The sequence below is a fragment of the Vicia villosa genome, linkage group LG3 (assembly GCF_029867415.1).
Source record: "Vicia villosa cultivar HV-30 ecotype Madison, WI linkage group LG3, Vvil1.0, whole genome shotgun sequence".
Lineage (NCBI taxonomy): Eukaryota > Viridiplantae > Streptophyta > Magnoliopsida > Fabales > Fabaceae > Vicia > Vicia villosa.
In genome coordinates this window covers 30,159,614-30,180,283 of record NC_081182.1, presented here as the reverse complement: position 1 = coordinate 30,180,283, position 20,670 = coordinate 30,159,614, and the positions used below count along the sequence as shown (strand labels likewise).

The following is a 20,670-nucleotide window of genomic DNA, read 5'->3' as shown; positions in this document are numbered from 1 at the left end:
ATATTGCAAATCTTGGCCGAAAGTGAATTGAAGATGATTTTAGTTGATGGTACTAGTAATAGTGAGTCCCAATCCTTAAATTTGATATTAGTATTTATTTATTTATTTTTGTTTCCTGAACCATCAGATCCACCTTTTAGAAAAACAAATAAACTAATAGGTAAAAGGTTGATATATATTTTTTCTGTATTAAGTTTTTATAAATATAATAAAATTTACAATGCATATCATATGTGTCAAATAAGGATAATATTATTATTATTATTTTGAGTACAATTTAATTTCGTAAGTTTATGTAGGCTTGATTTTGATAATAACGATGATTGGGGCGCCTCGTCAGATAGAGGCACCAAGATTGGGCAAATAATTTTGACCCATTCCATAATAACTATTACTATTAAGGCAGCGAAGAGGGGAATGCATGTTGTTGGATCTTCGTTTTCTTTGTTAATTAACGAAACTCAAACCAAATCGTCACTCAATATTATTATTATTATATCAATAACGTTTCATTTGCCTATAAAAAGAAATCACCGGATTCATTGAGTTTTCATCACACTCCCACAAACAAAAAACAAAAACCCAAAGAAATCTTAAAACAAAGAAACAATATGGTCGGTTGGGCTATCGCTGTTCACGGCGGCGCTGGCGTGGATCCTAATCTTCCACCGCAGCGTCAAGAGGAAGCCAAACAGCTTCTTACTCATTGTCTTAATCTTGGTGTCTCCGCTCTCCGTTCCAATGCCTCCGCTCTCGACGTTGTTGAACTCGTCGTATGTCCTTCCATTCCTTCTCTCAGTGTTCTTGAATCTTGATCCATGCATGCATAACAATAAATTATTAAGAATCATTCATACGTTAATTTGTTTTTATTGATTTTAGGGTTTTTTTTCTTCTTTTTTGTGACAGGTGAGACAATTGGAGACGGATCCTTTGTTTAATTCTGGCCGTGGATCTGCTCTCACGGCAAACGGAACGGTGGAGATGGAGGCTAGTATCATGGACGGTACCAAGAGAAGATGCGGTGCCGTATCTGGTGTCTCCACCGTGAAAAACCCTATCTCGCTTGCTCGTCTTGTAATGGAGAAATCGCCTCATTCATATCTTGCCTTTTCTGGCGCCGAAGAATTCGCCAGACAACAGGTTTGTATAATTATTTCTTATTTTTTCTCTCCAAATTTTTACAAATATATTGTTTTTAATTAATTAAAAAATTGGTGGTTGTGTTTTTTCTAGGGTGTGGAGGTGACAGAAAATGAATACTTCATCACTCCGGATAATGTTGGCATGCTGAAACTTGCAAAAGAAGCAAATACAATTCTGGTAACACCATTTTACTATTTCAAAATGATAAATTCAATGAACATTTTTATGAATGATTAATGAAAGTGTTTGATGGGTGGTAATGCAGTTTGACTATCGAATTCCGACCGCTGGAAAATGTGCCGGACTTGAAAGTCCAGTGAAGATGAACGGTCTGCCGATAAGCGTTTATGCGCCGGAGACAGTTGGATGTGTGGTGGTGGATAGTGAAGGAAGATGTGCTGCTGCTACATCAACCGGTGGTTTAATGAACAAAATGAGTGGTCGAATTGGTGACTCGCCAATCATAGGTGCTGGAACATATGCATGTGAATTATGTGGAGTTTCTTGCACCGGTGAAGGTGAAGCTATCATACGCAGTACTCTTGCACGTGAAGTTGCGGCGGTTATGGAGTACAAAGGTTATAGGCTTCAAGAGGCAGTGGATTATGTGATAAAGCATCGTCTTGATGAAGGGTTTGCTGGTCTTATTGCTGTGTCTAATAAGGGTGAAGTGGCTTATGGTCATAATTGTAATGGAATGTTTAGGGGGTGTGCTACTGAAAATGGGTTTATGGAGGTAGGGATATGGGATTAGATAGTTAGAAAGGAATATTATTATATAAAAATAGTAGTATTTGAGTTTGCTGGTCTATACTCTAGACAAGTTGTAGTCATTAGTATTATGAATTTAAATAGTTGCTAGAATGGGTTACATTTCCTTTTTTCTGTATGATATAAAATCATCATATTCATATAAATAAAATACCGAGTGATTTTAGTATTATTGTCTCGCTTAAGCATTCTTATGTTTGTTTTTACAGATTAGGAAGTTTTGGAATCAATCACCCATCTATATTATTGTTTCAAATCCGCTGCTATTATCAGATTCACTTGTTTCTTTTTACAGAATAGGAAGCTTATTCACGCGTCAAAATTTTCTAATTTTAATTTCCTTTCCTTTAGTTGATCATATCATCCATGTTTCCTTTTTATAAAAATATCTATGGCTTGTTATTGACTTACAACTCCACAATTACAATACACTCTCTCGGTAAGATCCACTTTCGATATATTTATACTAGGAAAACACAATTTTAATTTTCAAATGTATTAGTGAATATTTCCAACAATATCCAATTATATTTAAACTAGGAAAACAAAACAAAAAATTGTTATAATAACAAAAAAATTTTAGTTGGGTACGAACATCCTTGAGGTGATTAATATCATTACTTATTGAAAAAAAATAAAAATAATTATTGAATTACTACATAAATATGAGTTCGCAATTAATTGTTTGAACTAACCTTTAAATACGAGATGACATAAAAATTATTTAATTAACATATATTTTTATTTAAGTTGAGTATTCTTTCCATCTTTAAGGTGCGTCTCACATTTCTAAGAGTTTAAAAATATCCTTCATGCATTTAGAGATGCATCTTTAGACGCACCTAATATTATATCAGACTCTGCGATCCACACCATTTTGAATAAAATATGGTGCGAAGATACATTTTCGTATATTGTTTGAGTGTATCGGGAGATGCATCTTCGAAATATCCCATCTATTCATTTATGATGTTTTTATTCAGTGAGCTAAATTAATTAACTCAGTGATGTTTTCAAAGATGCTTATTCGAAATTAAATAGTATTTTTATTCAGTGAGCTAAATTAATTAACTCAGTGATGTTTTCAAAGATGCCTATTCGAAATTAAATAAAACACTACCTTGTGTGATCTTCTTCTTCATGCTGAAAATAAACTAACTCTGTTTCAAAACCCTTAAAAAAGTTTTCTCTCCTTAATTAACTTTTCAACACCAAAATATTATTCTTATATTTTATCACATCAAAGGGAGAAAAAAAACTGAAATTACAAGTGAAGTTCATTCATTTCATCCCTAATTCCTTACATTAACGTGTTTTTTGGACTGAAAAATGAACATTGAATTCGGATATGCATATCTGGACAAATTTTGGTGTGGCTCGGACATGCATCTCCGGATTATCCTGATAGGTTAAGTTTTAAAGTTGTTTTACTATAAATGGTGATAATAGATATGATGCACCCAAATATGTTTTCTAAAGATATTGTGACTATGGATGTTAAACTAGAAAAAGTGAAACATAATGTTAAACTAGATGAAGTGAATGATGATCTAAAATCTAAAAAATTGTAAATCCAAATTTAATACTCTCCCGCGATATCCAGAAAATCGGAGAGTTGTCAAACTCGAGTACCGTGCACCCTTGATTGACAACAAAGGGAAGATACTATTTATCATGCTTGAATTGTAGACAAATGATGATTTAAAGGTTATGTGAAGTATCTTTTATCGTTTCTCAATAAAGGGTCTAGTTAAAGTGGATGCGATGATTGCAAGATAAACCAAATATATTATAAGGATGTTGCAACATCTTGAACCACTCGTTTGTAATGACATGCAATGTTAAATTTATGTTAAGGTAAACAATTGTCTATCTAATATTTATTTTGATGTTAATTTATGTTGTTTTTTATTATCCCATTATTCCTGGTTGTTTTTGGTTTTAACTGACAGAGAATATTTCAAAGATGCATCTCCGAAAACCCCATGAATATTAAAATAAGAGATGTTACGAAGATGCATCTCTAAATTAATCTTTTACGCATACGGAGATGTATCTATGTGAAGGATAGAAAAACACTTAGAAAGGGGGGGGGGGTTTGAATAAGTGTAGCTTTAAAAACTTGACAGATAAAAATAAATTGCACAGTTATTTTTATCCTGGTTCGTTGTTAACTAAACTACTCCAGTCCACCCCCGCAGAGATGATTTACCTCAACTGAGGATTTAATCCACTAATCGCACGGATTACAATGGTTCTCCACTTAGTCAGCAACTAAGTCTTCCAGAGTCTTCTGATCACACACTGATCACTCCAGGAACAACTGCTTAGATACCCTCTAAGACTTTCTAGAGTATTCTGATCCACACGATCACTCTAGTTACAACCTGCTTAGATAACCTCTAAGACTTCCTAGAGTATTCTGATCCACACGATCACTCTAGTTCCTTACAACTTAATGTAATCAATTCTAAGAGTATTACAATTGCTTCTTAAAAGCTATAATCACAAACTGTGATATTTCTCTTAACGTTTAAGCTTAATTTCACTAATATATTACAACAGCAATGTAGTGAGCTTTGATGAAGATGAAGATTCTGAGCTTTGAATAGAACAGAGTTTCAGCAAGTTAATATGAGTTGTTTTGTTCAGAATCGTTAACCTTGCTTCTCATTAGAACTTCATATTTATAGGCGTTGGAGAAGATGACCGTTGAGTGCATTTAATGCTTTGCGTGTTCCGTACAGCATCGCATTTAATGTTATACGCTTTTGTCAACTACCTCGAGCCTTGTTCACGCTGTGTCTACTGACGTTGCCTTTAATAGCTTTTAACGTTCCTTTTGTCAGTCAGCGTAGCTTGCCACTTGTACTTCCTTCTGATCTGATGTTTGTGAATACAACGTTTGAATATCATCAGAGTCAAACAGCTTGGTGCAAAGCATCTTCTGATCTTCTGACCTTGAAGTGCTTCTGTGCGTGATACCATCAGAACTTCAGTGCTTCTGATCTCATGTTCTTCTGATGCTTCCATAGACCCATGTTCTGATTCTGCTTCGACCATCTTCTGATGTCTTGCCAGACCATGTTCTGATGTTGCATGTTGAACCCTTTGAGACAAAGCTTCTGAGCGCTGAATTATGCATACTCTTTATATATTTCCTGAAAAGGAAATTGCATTGGATTAGAGTACCATATTATCTTAAGCAAAATTCATATTATTGTTATCATCAAAACTAAGATAATTGATCAGAACAAATCTTGTTCTAACAATCTCCCCCTTTTTGATGATGACAAAAACATATATAAATGATATGAATTTGCGATCAGAAAGAGCAGACGGCAAAAGACAAATTACACAGCTATAGCATAAGCATATGAATATGTCTCCCCCTGAGATTAACAATCTCCCCCTGAGATAAATAATCTCCCCCTGAAATAAATACTCGAAGAACTTTAATAAAAGACTTCCCTGATTATTTCGGTAGAGACGATCACATAAGCTTCTGTCTTCAGAGAATTCATAGCTTCTGACTTCTGCTTCCATTGGACAGCTTCAGAACTAGAATTTCTTTAGATCCCTAGAACACTCACAGCTTCTGATTCCTGCTTCCATCTAGGACAGCTTCAGAACTTGAATTTCTTTGATCTTCAGAACATTCACAGCTTATGATTTCTGCTTCCATTTAGGACAGCTTCAGAACTTGAATTTCTTTGATCTTCAGAACATTCACAGCTTTTGATTTCTGCTTCCATTTAGGACAGCTTCAGAACTTGAGTTTTCTGGATCTTTAGAACATTCACAGCTTCTGATTTCTGCTTCCCTCGGATAGCTTCAGAGCTTTGAATTTCTACCAACATCACTTCATGCTAGATTTGTATCAGAACATTGTTGAATGTACCAGAGCATCATCAGAGCATCTCTACATCCTGAAATGTTACAGAACAAAAACTAAACGACAAAAGTCAGCATGAACGAGTCAGAACATAAAATGTATATTCGAACACATGATATGTATCAGAGCCATATAGGCTAAAATAATGTATCAGAGCAAATAGAATTTTGTCAGAGCAAATAGACAAATATGGATCAAATTCTATTATCAGTGCTTCTGATTCATTCTTCTTTCTTGCTTCTGATTTCTGAAGCTTGACAGCACTTAGCTTGCTTCAGTTTCCATGAGCTTATTCTTTTTACAGAATAACACTTCTTATGGTTTTGCTTCTTGTGTTTGCTTTGAAGATTCTCTTCACTTCTTTATACCTGCAAAACACTTAAACCATATAGAACTTGCAGTTCTTGTTAGTAAATGTGTGGGAGCTTTACCCAGCAACTGATAGATTAATCAAATCATTTATCATTTATCTTCTCCCCCTTTTTGTCATATCATCAAAAAACAGAAAAGATTCAGAGACAAACAAAAAGAGACACACAGAGGAGGAAGATGATTTCATTTAAGTTCAAACATCAGGTACAGAAGTACATGAGGATAAGTAAGATCAGATGCACAAAAAAAACAGATGCAACGAAAAGAAAGAAACAACACAGACTCAATCTAAGATGGCCCTAGCCTTGACAAGATCTTGGCCAGCATCTCTTGAACCTCATTGTTGTGTCCATCTTGCCTTACCATGAAAGTTCTAAACTCAGCATTGAGTGAGTTTTGCTCATCCTGTCTCTTCTGAATTTCTTCCAGAGTCCTTGCAAGACGAGAAGATTCATCAGAAGAAGCTTCACCGCTTTCAACCACAGGAATAGCAACTTGATCTGTAGCTTCCATGGATAGATCATTTGCAGGGATTTCCTCAACAGGATCTGATTCAGCAACATGATCTTCAGCATCTGCTTCTTGCATAGAAGCATCTCCATATTCTGCAGCAGGAATTTCCGAGTCTCCATTCTCAAGTGCCTGAAGAATGGCAGCTAGATTCCTGGGAGCAGAAGGACCTTCAATTTCTGGTGGGTTAACAACTTCTGGAATGACCAAGCTTGGGTCTTTCTCAGAAGGGTTTTCCCTCAGATAGTCAAAGAGAGTCTTGAAGTCTCCGAGCAGAACAGGATAATCAGGAATAAAGATAACGATATCCCTGCATGGATTTGCTTCCATTTCAGCAGCCAGTCTTAATTGTTCCATCTCATCCAAGAAGGGCTTCTCTTCCAACAGATGTCTTCCTTTGAGACTAGCAAACCAGAAGTCTTCATAATTCCTTAGAATTCCACGAGGTCGTGGGGCAGCAGCCACAAGTCTTTTCTGTACTCCCATTGCTTCTTCTTGAAACATCTTGCGAAATCTTTTCCAGATATTTCTTGTAGAAACATCATTCAGACCATTTAGGAAGGCTTCCTTCAGAAGGTCTAAGCCATTGATTACTTCATATCTGAAAAGTTCCAGGTAGGTAGAGAGTTCAGGTTCAGGCGGATTGAGGGTGAATTTGTAGTTCGGGTAGAGAGGACAAAAAGGTTTTGATTTTCTGGTAGGTAAGGGATTGGATACAGAAGGTGGAGGTGCGGTGGATGAGGAGGAGGGAATAGCTGAGAGAATGATTGATGAGGATGGATTATTTGTAAAGGGAATTGGTGAGAAAGTCTTATCAGAAGGAGTTGGGGGAAGAATATTTAGAGGAGTGGGATTTAGAATGGGAGAGGAGGAGGTTGATGGAGAAAGATTTGGTAAGGTAAAGTTTATTTTTGGTTCAGATGGAGGTGATTGGAAGGATGGTTTAGGGACAGAGGGAGGTGGAGTAAAAACCTGCCTGGAGATTTGCACAGAAGAAGAAGATCTGGTTCTGCGAAAGGAATCTCTAATCCTTTTCTCCCTTCGTTCTTCAGAGTCCACCTTGTCAGGATCAAAGGTGACTCTCAACTTCTTGGCTTTCTTAGCCTCATCTTCTCGGGCTTTTCTTTTAATCCTAGCCTTTTGTTCCTCCTGATCCTTCTTCAAAAGGTCAGCCTTGGACGGAAGTACTCTGCCACGGATCCAAGCAGGATCAATATCTGATTGCTTCCTAACACAATCTTCCAGGTAAGACTTGACAACCTGATGCAGTTCTTCTTGAAACAAGGAGGCAAAACCTTCAACAGCAACTCTTCTTGAGAGAATGTCAGGAAAGCTTGGGCACACAGAAGGTACATTTTGAATGAGTTCTAATCTGAACAAATCCACACCATTAAAAATGGGACCTTGAACTACTCCAAGCAAATGGGATGCATTGAGTTTTCTGATGGAGTCCAGCACTTTGCTTTCAGTAAGAATGTCTGAAATCATTCTTCCAAACGGAATAGTCGTTCTTGAAAGATGAGGGTACTTCGCCCTTTCCTCTTCTCTTGACTCAAGGATTGAAGTCTTCAGATTCTCAAACAGAATGTGAGAAATGTTGATCTCAGTCTTTTTGCCAATGCAGAAAAGAGTGTGCTTGTGATCTGGACTGATGTAAGAAGAGGAGAGCATCCTTTTTCTGTGGTGAAGAGAACCCAGAATAATCTCAGCCCATACTCTATAAAATGGCCTCAAGGTGCCTGTGTTATTCGAGTCAATCCCAGAAGACTGAGAGATTTGTTTTTCAACTATCGACCAATCAACAGATGCATGTCGAAAACCAGACCAACCTTCTTCATCATTCAGATTGTATAGCTTCCTGATCAGTTTTTCAGAGATAACCACTTCATGCCCTAGCACGAATGAAATGATGGCCGTTGGGGTAACCGTTGCATGTACCCAGAAATCCTTCACAAGATCAGGATAAATTGGACCAACCAATCTATTAAGGTACTTGGACCATCCTTGCTCAAGGATTCTTGCATCACACTTAAAGCCATTCGCTTTAAGATTGTTTAAGTCCACAGCAGTTTCACATAAAACCTCCAAGTCCTTCGTGGGTATCAAGCAAGTTTTCAAAGGAGCATATTCATAATTTCGTAGAAGGATTTGTGAAGAAGTAAGTCTTTCTTTTGAGGAAGATGAACAAGAGGAAGAGTTCATGATGATTATGTCGTAAGATTAGAACAAAGACTAGGGTTTGAAAAAGAAAAACAGATGCAGCGAAAAAAATGTACAACAAAATAGAGAGAAGGAGAAAAGAATGAAGTTGAAGCGGGCTATTTAAAAGATTTGAAAATAATTTAAATCATTTTGCATTAAATGAGAAATGACATTAGGAGAGATAGCATGGTAAATGAAATGATTTAACACAGTTACCTAGGTCGGCGTCTTTTCAACTGCACGCTTCGTACTGACCGTAGAGACACGTGTTCATCATCAGATAATGGATGACAGATGTGAAATATTCAATAGGCTTTACGCCTTCTGATTCCGATCACTGCTTCTGAATTGATCAAGTTTCTCTTCTGGAAACACTCCTTCTGAAGTGTGCTGATATAAATCTGAATGATCTTCTGATCCATTACTTCTGATATACACAGCTTCTGGAGATTCACTTCTTTGTTCTGCAGCTTCTGATAAGACAAAACTGTATCTGCAGAAATTCTTAAGCTGCTTTGTTTCATCAGAAACAAGTTTATCATCAAACCAGATATTTATTGATTCGTCCACAATCAATGTTTCAATATTGTATATTCTGTAGCATTTAGAGCATTCAGAATAATCAAGAACGAAACATCATTGCTTTAGAAACAAACAAAACAGATGGTTCCAAGACTAATAAACTTTCTTTTCTGATCTCCTACGAACATAGTTTCTTCAACAGATTTAAGTACCAGAACTTGGAAGACAGTCCTTCTTCCCTTCAAGTGTTGAGACCAACTTGAGTCCAGGTGACATGACATGTTGACTTTTATCTTCTTTGTCGCCAAGAGAATCTGCAAAAGAAATAGTCTTTTTCTTTGGTACCCACATCTTCTTGGGTCCTTTCTTGTTAGATTTTCTCAAGTTCTGATTGAACTTGGGTTTAACATTGTAAGCAATAGGAGGAACATCATGATAATTTTTAACGTGAGTTTCATGATATTTCCTAGGTTGTGTCACATGCTTTTTGGTGTGTGTTATGTGAAAACTTTGAGCATGTGAAGTGTGCCTAATATCATGGGAGTGGCCATACTTGAACTGATCATACAATGGCTTGTATGTGAATTTCATTTCATCAACAGGTTCAAGTTTGTATGGGGTTTCACCCTCAAAACCAATGCCGACTCTTTTGTTTCCAGACACAGCATATATCATAGAAGCTAGCTGACTTCTGCCAATACTTCTAGATAAGAACTTCCTGAAACTTAAATCATATTCTTTCAGAATATGGTTTAGACTAGGAGTGGATTTTTCTGAATCAGAAGGAGATCCAACATTATTGGATAATTTTAAAAGTTTTTCTTTTAATTCAGAATTCTCCAACTCAAGCTTCTTTGTTTCAAATTCAAATAGCTTTTTCAGCTTTTTGTATTTGAGACTAATCTGAGACTTGAATTCCAGAAGTTCTGTTAGACCGGAAACTAACTCATCTCTAGTAAGTTCAGAGAATACCTCTTCAGAATCTAATTCTGATGTAGATTCTGATCCGTCATCTTCTGTCGCCATCAGCGCACAGTTAGCCTGCTCATCTTCAGAGTCTGAATCATCTTCTGACTCATCCCAGGTTGCCATAAGACCTTTCTTCTTATGAAACTTCTTCTTGGGATTTTCCTTCTGAAGTTTTGGACATTCATTCTTGAAGTGTCCAGGCTCATTGCATTCATAGCACATGACCTTCTTCTTGTCAAATCTTCTGTCATCAGAAGATTCTCCATGTTCAAATTTCTTTGAACTTCTGACGCCTCTGAACTTCCTTTGCTTGTTCTTCCAGAGTTGATTTAGCCTTCTGGAGATCAAGGACAGTTCATCTTCTTCAGATTCTGATTCTTCAGGATCTTCTTCTCTAGCCTGAAAAGCGTTAGTGCATTTCTTGATATTGGATTTTAATGCAATAGACTTACCTTTCTTTTGAGGCTCATTTGCGTCCAGCTCTATTTCATGGCTTCTCAAGGCACTGATAAGCTCTTCCAGAGAAACTTCATTCAGATTCTTTGCAATCTTGAATGCAGTCACCATAGGACCCCATCTTCTGGGTAAGCTTCTGATGATCTTCTTTACGTGATCAGCCTTGGTGTATCCCTTGTCAAGAACTCTCAATCCAGTAGTAAGAGTTTGAAATCTTGAAAACATCTTTTCAATGTCTTCATCATCCTCCATCTTGAAGGCTTCATACTTCTGGATTAAAGCGAGAGCTTTAGTCTCCTTGACTTGAGCATTTCCTTCATGAGTCATTTTCAAGGACTCATATATGTCATAGGCCGTTTCCCTGTTAGATATCTTCTCATACTCAGCATGAGAGATAGCATTCAGCAAAACAGTTCTGCATTTATGATGATTCCTGAAAAGCTTCTTCTGATCATCACTCATTTCTTGCCTTGTCAGCTTTACGCCACTGGCATTTACTGGATGTTTGTAACCATCCATCAGAAGATCCCATAGATCACCATCTAGACCAAGAAAATAACTTTCCAGTTTATCTTTCCAGTATTCAAAGTTTTCACCATCAAATACTGGCGGTCTAGTATAACCATTGTTACCGTTGTGTTGCTCAGCAGAGCCAGATGTAGGTGTAGACTTTGCAGTTTCATCAGCCATCTTTTACTGAAGCGTTTTTCTCTTCCTGAATCTTTTCTAAACACGGTTAAGTGCTTGCACCTTAGAACCGGCGCTCTGATGCCAATTGAAGGATAGAAAAACACTTAGAAAGGGGGGGGGGGGGGTTGAATAAGTGTAGCTTTAAAAACTTGACAGATAAAAATAAATTGCACAGTTATTTTTATCCTGGTTCGTTGTTAACTAAACTACTCCAGTCCACCCCCGCAGAGATGATTTACCTCAACTGAGGATTTAATCCACTAATCGCACGGATTACAATGGTTCTCCACTTAGTCAGCAACTAAGTCTTCCAGAGTCTTCTGATCACACACTGATCACTCCAGGAACAACTGCTTAGATACCCTCTAAGACTTTCTAGAGTATTCTGATCCACACGATCACTCTAGTTACAACCTGCTTAGATAACCTCTAAGACTTCCTAGAGTATTCTGATCCACACGATCACTCTAGTTCCTTACAACTTAATGTAATCAATTCTAAGAGTATTACAATTGCTTCTTAAAAGCTATAATCACAAACTGTGATATTTCTCTTAACGTTTAAGCTTAATCTCACTAATATATTACAACAGCATTGTAGTGAGCTTTGATGAAGATGAAGATTCTGAGCTTTGAATAGAACAGAGTTTCAGCAAGTTAATATGAGTTGTTTTGTTCAGAATCGTTAACCTTGCTTCTCATCAGAACTTCATATTTATAGGCGTTGGAGAAGATGACCGTTGAGTGCATTTAATGCTTTGCGTGTTCCGTACAGCATCGCATTTAATGTTATACGCTTTTGTCAACTACCTCGAGCCTTGTTCACGCTGTGTCTACTGACGTTGCCTTTAATAGCTTTTAACGTTCCTTTTGTCAGTCAGCGTAGCTTGCCACTTGTACTTCCTTCTGATCTGATGTTTGTGAATACAACGTTTGAATATCATCAGAGTCAAAGAGCTTGGTGAAAAGCATCTTCTGATCTTCTGACCTTGAAGTGCTTCTGTGCGTGATACCATCAGAACTTCAGTGCTTCTGATCTCATGTTCTTTTGATGCTTCCATAGACCCATGTTCTGATTCTGCTTCGACCATCTTCTGATGTCTTGCCAGACCATGTTCTGATGTTGCATGCTGAACCCTTTGAGACAAAGCTTCTGAGCGCTGAATTATGCATACTCTTTATATATTTCCTGAAAAGGAAATTGCATTGGATTAGAGTACCATATTATCTTAAGCAAAATTCATATTATTGTTATCATCAAAACTAAGATAATTGATCAGAACAAATCTTGTTCTAACACTATGGACTAAATTTTCACAAAATAGAAGTTTCTCAGCAATTTAAGCTGAGTTGTGTGTGAAAAGATGTGTTCGATGATGCATCTTTGGATGCTATGGACAGTTGTGACTTTTTACGATTGTGGGGAACACATATAAGTGTGAAAAAAGTAACCCCTTTTTTAATCCTTATCGGACCTAATATTGATGGCTTGAGACCAACTAGGATGAGATAGGCGATGACACATAATAATCTTGAATTAAATATGCAATCACTCATTTTAAGCTCTCGAGGTCATTACAAAACTTTAAAATCAAAATTTCCACACAATATTCAGTCCTAAAATATTATAGAGCCATCCTTTAAGCGAGATTAGACTTTTGACATCCACTAGAAAAAGTTAAGTCGATCATTTCGTAACATATTCTTACACGAACTCCATCATTGCCACCAAAGAATCTAATAATATTATATATTCACTATTATAAATTATATATTTTTTAATAGATTCTTATAACATCTATTTATTCCACCGAAGTAATATCTATTCATTAGACGCATTTTTTAAGAATTTTTCTTCACCCACCTCCCAACCTTCTTGCCCACCCATGGTGAATTTACCACAATACCCCTTGTTTCGGAAGTTCATTTCCGAAACTGTACTTTTTTTAAAAAAAAAAGGTGTTTTCGGAAATGCATCTCCGAAAACGTGTTTTTTTAATATAAAATATTGATTTCGGAGATGCATCTCCGAAATAAAGTTACATTTTCAGAAAATGTGGTGTTTCGGAAGTTCATCTCCGGACGCACCCCCCTTGGGGAATTCGGAAATGAACTTCCGAAAATATGTCTGGACAGAAGAAAATGAAAAACAACAACAATTCGCTTTATTTAATCGGGTGAAGATTACAACGATAATATTACATATAATTAAAGTTACATATTGTTGATCACAGGTAGGTGGGGATGAGTCAACATTTTGATAACATCGTCCGCCGATCTTTGAAGTTTCGCGTCCAACTCGATCGGGCCCTTCGAAGAAAATCGGTCGAACGTTGTCCACAAAACCGCCAAATCTTCGTCGTTCTTGATCTCAAAAGGTGTGAACTTAATGCCTCCCTCGTCGTTAAGCGATGGCGAGCGGTACTCGAGCTTGACAACCTTTCGATTCTCGATATATTTGTGCATAAAAAGTGGCATCTCATCAATGTAGACAATGGGTGATTTTTTTATCGGCGGTGTGCGAGGTGGCTTCGAAATACGGGCACCTTTGTTACCACTACTCTTGGACTTAGGTGTCTCATGAATTTCCGGTAACGATGCATCAACATGTTCAAAGTAGGAAGGAGATCGTTTTGTTGATGTGTCATCTTGTGTAATTTTGGACTTTTTCGGTGCACCTTTAGTCTTAACCGGTTGAGATGGCGGTTTCAAATCGGTGGTCTCCGGAAATGCGATCTTTCGCAATTGTTCTTTTATGTGCATTTTTGTTGTGTCGTCCGCTTTAGCAAACTTCTCCATTATCACTTCCACCTCGTCGGAGATGGTGATTTTGGAGTCATTTTCTTTCGGCGGGTCAAAATCATCAAAACGAAGTTTCTTCCAATGGTCGGCTACCTCATCCATGCGTATGGGTGAATTCAAATTCTTTTTTTTGCAAGTATACAAGCACATGGTAGGCCGTATGTCTTTCTAATCGTGCACCCACATAATGAACTATCCGGCCTCGTCGTCTCCGACCGCTTAGCTTCATGAAACAAAAAATTCAAACCCGTTCGAGATATGTTGTAAATCAATTGGGAGAATAGAATTTGCCCTTTAAACCGGTGTTCCATAACCGTCTTGCTCCGACCGAACGATGTTTGAATTTCATTGTGTTGATTTTCAAGCATTTGGTTCACGGTGTCCCATCCCCGACACAAATCTCCCTTGCTATCACCCAACCACCTCTTGAAGACCGCATGTGCGGATTCAACTCGGTTAGTCGTGGTGCAACCAAGATGTCTAACCCGATTTGTCCAAGCGCACACGACTTTTTCTCTAACTTTGTCAAGAATGGTGGATTCGACGTAATGACCAAAAGTCTTAATGGAACCACACAAAGACCTAAAGTGTACCAATTTCTCGGTATACACCTCTTCGGAGTATGCATCCAAAATTTCCCTCCATGCCGCCATTATCCTATCAACCACAACACCGGCTTTAACAATTTTACCGTTTTCATCCGGCCTATCTTTTGTCCCAACCGCGGGTTTCAACTTGCTTCTCACGTTGCAAGTTATGTGATACCGGCAAAGTAAAGCGGTAGATGTCGGGAAGACGGTATCGACCGCATTCATCAAAGCATTGTCCCGGTCGGTGACGATGACGTTTGGCATAACCGCTTGATCAACTAACAAAGACTTGCAAATTCCCAAGGCCCGCGTAAAGTTGTCTTCTTTTTCACACTCCAAAAAAGCAAACCCCACCGAATAAGTCTTGTCCGTCGAGGTAACACCGACTATCTCTAGAAGCGGAAGCCTATACTTGTTGGTCTTGTACGTCGAATCCATCACAAGAACGGTTAGAAATGTGTTGAATAATTTGATACTTTCGGGATGAGTCCAAAAAATATCACGCACCGTAACTTTGTCCTCGGAGGTTCGGAAGCTTGAAACATAATTGTTATCGCCTAGTAGTTTCAAAAGTTGTTGCATTTGCGACCGAGGGCCCATATTCAAAACCTTGAGATTGTGCCGTTCATTGTAAATTTGCTTGATATTTGAAACGCTATCCGGTTTCTTACGCTTCAAATCGGCAAGTATGTTGCGAGGCGCCACTTTGACTATCGTTAGGTCCGATATCACATTCCTCTCTTCGCGGGACAAACGACACGCCATTGGATGCCCGTGTAACTTGACATCCAAGGCATGATTATGCATTCCACAAATTACGGTTAACCGCCACAAATCATCAACCCTCCGAGTGACACGCAACTTAAACGGACACCCGCACTTTCTCGACCCCGTGTCCTCGTGTTTTAGCACCCGGTTTGATTGTACATAACTACCACCCCGTTCGCAATTCAAAACAACGAAAGCTTTCCGCCTACTATTTCCGTTGTCCGACCTTAAAATAACAATTGCAAATCCATTTTTGTTAGCTTCCTTCCGAACCCAATCAAGCAATTGTTCGCGATCGCCGAAGCTCCGATCAATTGTAAAATGTTGCCGAACATCGACCGCATTGATCATAGGAGTAACGTCAATAACCGGATCGTTATTATCGTTGACAATTTCTGGAACTAATACTCCATCGTCTTGCACAATGTTGTCCGGATGCACCATACCTAACAAATGAATAAATTATCAAAAGTTGGCCAAAACTGTTTTTTTTTTACTGCCAGGCCTATTTTCGGAAGTTCATTTCCGAAATATGTTAGGTAACATATTTCGGAAATGAACTTCCGAATTATATCAGTGTTCAGCAGAATTTTGTTGAATCAATGTAGTGAAATAGGGAATGAAATAAGTGATGTTTACCTGAAATTGTAGCTTTCTATGCTCCCTTTAACGTGATCAACGGTTTGAAACTTGATTTTAGGACGAAAAATGGATGGAGATTGATTGGGTTTTGTGGAGGGTTTGGAAAAGTGTTGGAGAAAAATGATGAAATAGTGAAGGAGGGAAATTTGTATATGCAGAAATATTTTCGGAAATGAACTTCCGAAATATTAACGGTTTTGACATCTTCGGAGGTTCATTTCCGAAGACAAAAAAAATTCAAAAAAAAAAAGCGCTTCGGAAGTTCATTTCCGAAGCAGGGGTAGTTTTGGTTTTTCGCTGGGGGTCACCCCCATAGGGAGGTGGCTAAAGAAAAAATCTTTTTTAAAACACCATTCATGTTATGAGTTATATTGTTGTTGTTCAAAATATTTGTTCATTAGGGTTTATTGTTTTGCTTGTTGTTGAAACATTAAATCCTATAGGTTGCATGCTGTTGTTTTTATTTTATGTTATTGTTTTTGTTGAGATAAGTACAAGTTTATGTTATTTTTATGATTTTTGTTAGTTATGTTGTTGCTTTTGTTGAGTAATGTTGTTGTTTTTTGTTGATACAAATAAAAAGTTCGTGTGAAAGTTTACTTTAATGTTGAGATAAAGTTTTTTTTTAGATAAGTAAAAGATTTATGTTATAGTTCTGGTTTTTGTTAGTTATGTTGTTGTTTTTGTTAAGTTATGTTGTTTTTTTATACAAGTAAAATGTTTGTGTTATTGTTGGCATTCTTGTTTAGTTATATATATTGTTGTTTTTGTTGAGATTAGTAAAATATTTATGTTATTCTTGTGGTTTTTGATAGTTATCTTGATGTTTTTGTTGAATTTTGTTGTTGTTTTCTTTATACAAGTAAAAAGTTTGTGTTATTGTTGATATTTTTTTGGGTTATGTTATTATTTTTGTTGAGATAAATAAAAAATTTGTGTTATTGTTGTGATTTTTGTAGTTATGTTGTTGTTTTTGTTGATACAAGTAAAATGTTTGTGTTAATGTTGATGTTTTTGTTGAGTTATGTTGTTGTTTTTGTTGAGATAAGTAAAATATTTGTGTTATTGTTGTGGTTTTGTTAGTTATGTTGTTGCTTTTGTTGAGTTGTGTTTTTTGTTTTTGTTGATACAAGTAAAAGGTTTGTGTTAATGTTGATGTTGAGTTATGTTGTTGTTTTTGATGAGATAAGTAAACTGTTTGTGTTAATGTTGATGTTTTTATTGAGTTATGTTGTTTTTTCTTAAGTTTATGTCATTGTTTTATGTTGATATACGTAAAATGTGGTGTTATTTTTTTTTGCCATATGTTGTTGTTGATAATATTATATTTCTTATTCAACTTTCATTTCGTTCTGTCTAAGATGTCTAGAGGAACATACAATAAAGCTTATTATATCATATGTGTATTGAGTATTTTACCAACTCCTCATTGAATATATAATTTGTGAAATTAAATTAGAAAATATTAATTTGAAAATTTAAGTTATATTTTAAAAAACAACTTAAAGTAATTAATGTTTTTCGAGCTTTCTGCAATCCATTATCCATATCTTACTCTTTAACAATTAGAATTTAGTTCGATATTTCTAGTTCTTCAATCCACACTTTCTTCTCTACCAGGTCTGGCCCCGTGCATGTGCAACAAGTGCCATAGCACAGGGCCCCACAAATATATGAGGCCTCCAAATATTTATATACATGTCACTGTAGCGCAGTAGAGGGAGCTGTTTTGCAATTTAAAAGTCACTTATCCATTCAATCAATATTTTTCAATTATATTATTTTACTCATAAAATATTAAGCTATTGAGGTTCGTAGCCTCCTCGTAAGCATGCTTCACACCCTTACACACTACATATACAATTGAAATGGAAAGAATTTTACCTCTTGAAAATTTTTATAAATATTTTATGATAATATATATATATATATATATATATATATATATATATATATATATATATATATATATATTTGTTAGTTTTTCTTCTTTTTTATTTGATAAAAATATATTATATATTTAAACATGTATTGTTGGTTGATTTTATTTTATATTAATATATTTAAAATTTAATATTTTATCATTATTTTAAATTAAATTACTACAATTAAATAATAATAAATTATTAAATTTAAAATATTTTTGAATAACTTAACTTAATATAATATTTATACTTTTTTTTTGTTAGTTTAGCATGTTAAATATCACCTCCTAATAAAATCTCTCTGTATTTTTTTAAAGAAATATTTTATATTTTATGCCAGAAAATGTATATTAATAGATTATAGTATTAAAGTTTGTAATGTAAATTGTATTCAATTGATTTTATGAGTTAGCAATAATTTTAAAAAGTTGAAAAATTGTTAAATAATTTTTTAATTTTCTTAGTTTATATTCTATTTGCAATTTAAATTATTTTTTATATTTTAATTTATTACGGACCCTATTGTCAAAATAGCACAGGGCCTCTAAATGGTTTGGGCCGGCCCTGTTCTATACTAGTTTATTTTGCAAAGCATCAAAATTTTATCATCATCATCATGATAATTATGATGATGATGATGATGAATTACTCAACAAATTTGTCACTTGAAGAATGAACTAGTAGAGAAGGAAATGTTGATTAAAGAATTAGAAGCATTGAACCAAATTCTAACCGTTAAAAAGCGAGATATAGATAATGAGTTGCAAAAAACTCTAAAAAAATATTGATTAGTGTAAGTAGTTCTTTGAATATAACATAATTTTTATATTATTATTTTGTGAATCAAATTGAAATGTTATATGTTTCGTGAGCGGTTGGTGAAATAAACATTCCACATAAGTTATCACCTCGATTAGACGCTACAATCGTGGTTAAATGTTGATGCGGCTTTTTAAAATGCCATAATGATGTCGTTGGATATCGAATCCATGACCATTCCATATTTCACTACAATTGGAATTTACAACAATGGTGAAATATTGTATGATATACTATTTTTACCATGGTTACTAGTATGTGGTGAAAAAGAGGGCGCTTACTATCACACGTTTCATTACCACAAACCTCAAATCATGGTAAAATTTACGGCCACAATTATGAATTAAAGAGACCATGCCGAACCAACCTTCAAGTCACCGTCTAAATTTCTAAGCTAATAACTTAGGGGAAATTATTTCGGACTGGACCAAGTCCAATCCATTAAAAAATTAGGTCATCATATCCCAATTCACTAATAAAAAATCAAACCATATCATAAACACACATTGGGTGCACACTGAATTAGGTACATGGAGTGATAATAAGAACTTTGTGATTGATACCACTTTATAATCTATCTATAATTATTCGTATTAACAAATTTTCAAAACTACAATAAGTTGTGTAAATTGTGGAAGTTTAAATTTGACATTTAGTAAAAAAAATGATGGTTTTGACAACCAGTATTTACTCTATTTTGTTTCTAATTTGAATCGATCAAAACTTAATTGGTAAGAGAAGACTCAATACATGGATGAAACATGCGAGCACTCGATCATAGCATTGGACCGTCTGACCTAAACATATCATCCCTCAACCACCTCAGATTATATATGATGGTTAAAATGTTGAGGGGTTTAACTATTTTGACTAGGTTATGGATGGAGGAAAGAACCACATTTCAAGAAAGGAGGAAACCACTCCCCTCTAATACCAATTATTCCTCAAAAGATGTTGGGGGAACATACTCTTTAACTATAATCAGACCATATAGTCATATATAAGCCTCCTAACCTCCAAGGTTGAAAGAGGGATTGACAAAATTTATGATATACAATTATACAAACTCTTCTGCTCTTGATTACATAAGAATTTCATCCATCTAATTGTACTTTTCAACAATTGCACGTTTATCTAGAGACAAATAAATTTATGGTAATTTTGAGAATACTATTTTTCGTTAATTGTGGCGGTTAAAAAATTGCAAAAATTGATTTTTAGCTTCCTTACATGTCATAATGTTTGTGAGTTAATCACTTCTCCAACCTTAAATTTTTTCTCCATATTCTCTACTTAGTTTTACCATCCCATATCTTGCTTTGATTTTTCTTGCCTTTGTACATTATTGGTTTCTTATTTCTACTTGATTAATTTGTAGTCTTGTTGTGTTCGTAGTCATTTTGTGATGGTTATTTTTACTTCTCATGTGTCCTTTGGTCCCCTTAACACCACTACCTTTTGGTATCTTGGCCTTAAGAAAATGGTGATTCCTTTTGGCAAGTATCTTTTAAATGATGGTTACTGCAATTATGGGTTAGAATTACCATTAATTTTTTTAAAGTTACGAATTTCTCTAGTTTTAGTTTGTTAGT

At 35.7% G+C, this 20,670-nt stretch overlaps 1 protein-coding gene across 1 annotated transcript; it reads left to right on the top strand.

Moving 5' to 3' along the window:
* Positions 1 to 345: 345 nt before the first annotated feature.
* LOC131655304 (probable isoaspartyl peptidase/L-asparaginase 2) lies at positions 346 to 2,089 on the top strand. Its single transcript, XM_058925193.1, has 4 exons — positions 346 to 773; positions 910 to 1,143; positions 1,237 to 1,323; positions 1,412 to 2,089. Exons 1-4 carry the CDS (start codon positions 612 to 614, stop codon positions 1,898 to 1,900), a joined length of 972 nt encoding a protein of 323 aa, XP_058781176.1. The 5' UTR covers positions 346 to 611; the 3' UTR covers positions 1,901 to 2,089.
* The last annotated feature ends 18,581 nt before the right edge of the window (positions 2,090 to 20,670 follow it).

Bases quoted from the DNA above. Each gene is read 5' to 3' on its own strand.
- LOC131655304 (XM_058925193.1), top strand. From the start codon at position 612: ATGGTCGGTTGGGCTATCGCTGTTCACGGCGGCGCTGGCGTGGATCCT. The intron at 1,144-1,236 runs GTTTGTATAATT...TGTTTTTTCTAG, and splicing joins AAGAATTCGCCAGACAACAG to GGTGTGGAGGTGACAGAAAA. The intron at 1,324-1,411 runs GTAACACCATTT...GTGGTAATGCAG, and splicing joins AAGAAGCAAATACAATTCTG to TTTGACTATCGAATTCCGAC.